Raw genomic sequence first — 2454 nt, forward strand, 5'->3', positions numbered from 1 at the left:
CACAGTTGTCGTCTCGACTGGTCTTGAAATAAAATGCCGAGTTCTCAGCACCCGAGACCAAGACAAGACCAAGACCAAATGCAGTCGAGTCCCAGACGAGACAGAGACCATCAATAAATGGCCTCGAGACCAAGACCGATCTCGAGTACTACAACATTACCATGAACCCTGATCAACAACCTGAGAGACAAGAGAGAATCTATCTGGGTTTACAGAACTCTGCTGAGGATCCATAATAAACACAAACTCCAGCCAGTATCGGTTCAGTGAATCTGGTCTGGACTCTGTGGAGGAGAGTCATGGTTTCAGAGACGCTGTAGAAGGACAGAATACCTGCTGTGTGATCCAGGTACACTCCGACTCTGGAGGAAACTGGACCCAAGATGGAGGTCCAGATGGTGTTGTGTCTAAACCCTGAACTGATTTGAGAACAATCTAATGACCAAGATTTGTCATTATATCCAAAACCACATTCATACCCACCTCCTGCTCTGCTGATACTCTTGTATGCGACTGATATATTAACTGTGCCTCTTCTCTCCACTTCCCAGTAACAACGTCCAGTCAGACTCTCTCTACTCAGAACCTGAAACCATCCAGTGAATCTGTCTGGATGACTAGAATAAAACTGATCCTGATTCATCCTTGTCACCTTCCTGTTTCCCTCTGATAGTACCAGCCATGTGAATGCTGTGTTTGGATCCAGAGTGATTTCACATGAATATCTTAAGAATCCAGCTCTGCTCTTTGGTTCTGGTTCTGACAGTAGAACATCCACCTCAGTGACCATCAGTGAGATGTTTGTCCATGAGTCTCTCAGGACGTCCTGTAGTTTGTCTCTGAGCTCTGACACAGCTGCTGTCACGTCCTCAAAGTGTCTCAGAGGACGGATGTTGATGCTGGATGAGTGTGTCGACTCACTGAGTGCTGGCAGTGAGGGGTAGTTGAGGAGAAACTGGTTGTGATCCTCTGTGTGTGAGAGCTGCTCCAGCTCAGCGTCTTTCCTCTTCAGCTCAGTGATCTCCTGCTCCAGCTTCTCCTGAACATCTTTGACTCGACTCACTTCAGTTTCCTGCTGGGATCTGATCTGCTGCTTCACCTCAGAGCTTCTTTTCTGGAGGAGACGGATCAGCTGGGTGAAGATCTTCTCACTGTCCTCCACTGTTTTATCAGCAGAGCGATTGATGGCCTCCACCTCCTGCTGAAGCAGCTTCACATCTTTCTCCTGGTCCTGGATTCTCTGCTGGATGTTTCCTCGTCTCTCCTCCAGCTCTCTCTGCCTCTCAGTCCTTTCTGCTGCAGCTGACACTGTTTCATGGCCTTTATGTTCATCCACAGAGCAGAGATAACAGATACACTTCTGATCAGTGCGGCAGAAGACCTCCAACAACCTATCATGCTTAGAGCAGATGTTCTCCTGGAGGTTCTTGGACGGCTCCACCAGCTTGTGTTTCTTAAATGCAGCTGAATCATAATGAGGCTGAAGGTGTTTCTCACAGAAAGAGGCCAGACAGACTAAACAGGACTTGATGGCTTTCAGTTTTCTTCCAGTGCAGGAATCACAGGCCACATCTTCAGGTCCAGCATAACAGTGGTCAGCAGGAGCAGCTTGGAGTCCAGTCTTCTTCAGCTGCTCCACTAAAGCTGCTAGCATGGTGTTTTTCTTCAAAACAGGCCTTGGTATGAATGTCTCTCTGCACTGAGGGCAGCTGTGGATTCGTTTCTGATCCTCTTCATCCCAGTGACCTTTAATGCAGGTCATACAGTAGCTGTGTCCACAGGGAGTCGTCACCGGATCCTTCAGTAGATCCAGACAGATGGAACAGGAGAAAGTCTCTCGATCCAGCTGAACTGCCTGCTGCTCCATTTCTGCTCTCAGTCACAGTGACTGTCTGAGTTTCTCTTCCTCGAAACAGAAACAGGTTTTTCCTGATTTATGACTCATGTTTCAGTGCAGAGAGGCTGCAGCCAATCAGGTTTTACCTACAGCTTATCTTGGTTACACCCAGCCTACTAGTTCAGATCACAATAATAATCCTTCCAAGGTTACACCCAAAGTTTTATCAGATCATGAGGTTTATCTTAGGTAAAAAAGACAATAATGGATACAAATGGGCAGGGGTACATTATAGGGTGCAAAAAGTGATGACAATTCTATAGCTCCCTGACCAACCGGGGTCCCTCCACAATTTATTTATGTATGTATTTATTTATTTTTGTTCATAGAAATTAAAAAAAGATTGGGGCCCTGTCATTCACAAAATTAATCATGTTGCCTTTAAAGGCGGCTTGGAAAAACAGGTTACGACGTGTTAGCAATGGACTAAACAGTTTTAACTGCTGAAAACAGTGACAGAGGACACAGATATGTGAAGTGTGGAAGCCCCTATTGTATTAAACTGTTATTGGAATAACAGAGTTGGTTACCTTAAGGTAAAAACAACAAACAGATTC

The 2454-nt window shown here is 45.8% G+C and overlaps 1 protein-coding gene across 1 annotated transcript in view; it reads right to left on the reverse strand.

Moving 5' to 3' along the window:
* Positions 1-1895, reverse strand: part of LOC106947405 (tripartite motif-containing protein 16-like) — a 7932-nt gene extending 6037 nt beyond the window's left edge. Inside the window, exon 1 of the mRNA XM_015032391.1 lies at positions 168-1895. Within this exon, the coding sequence (XP_014887877.1) occupies positions 200-1867 (1668 nt within the window). The 5' untranslated portion in view covers positions 1868-1895 and the 3' untranslated portion in view covers positions 168-199. The remainder of the gene's footprint in view (positions 1-167) is intronic.
* Positions 1896-2454: the final 559 nt, after the last annotated feature.

The sequence above is a fragment of the Poecilia latipinna genome, unplaced genomic scaffold (assembly GCF_001443285.1).
Source record: "Poecilia latipinna isolate Pla-1442-1.1 unplaced genomic scaffold, P_latipinna-1.0 Scaffold238, whole genome shotgun sequence".
NCBI lineage: Eukaryota > Metazoa > Chordata > Actinopteri > Cyprinodontiformes > Poeciliidae > Poecilia > Poecilia latipinna.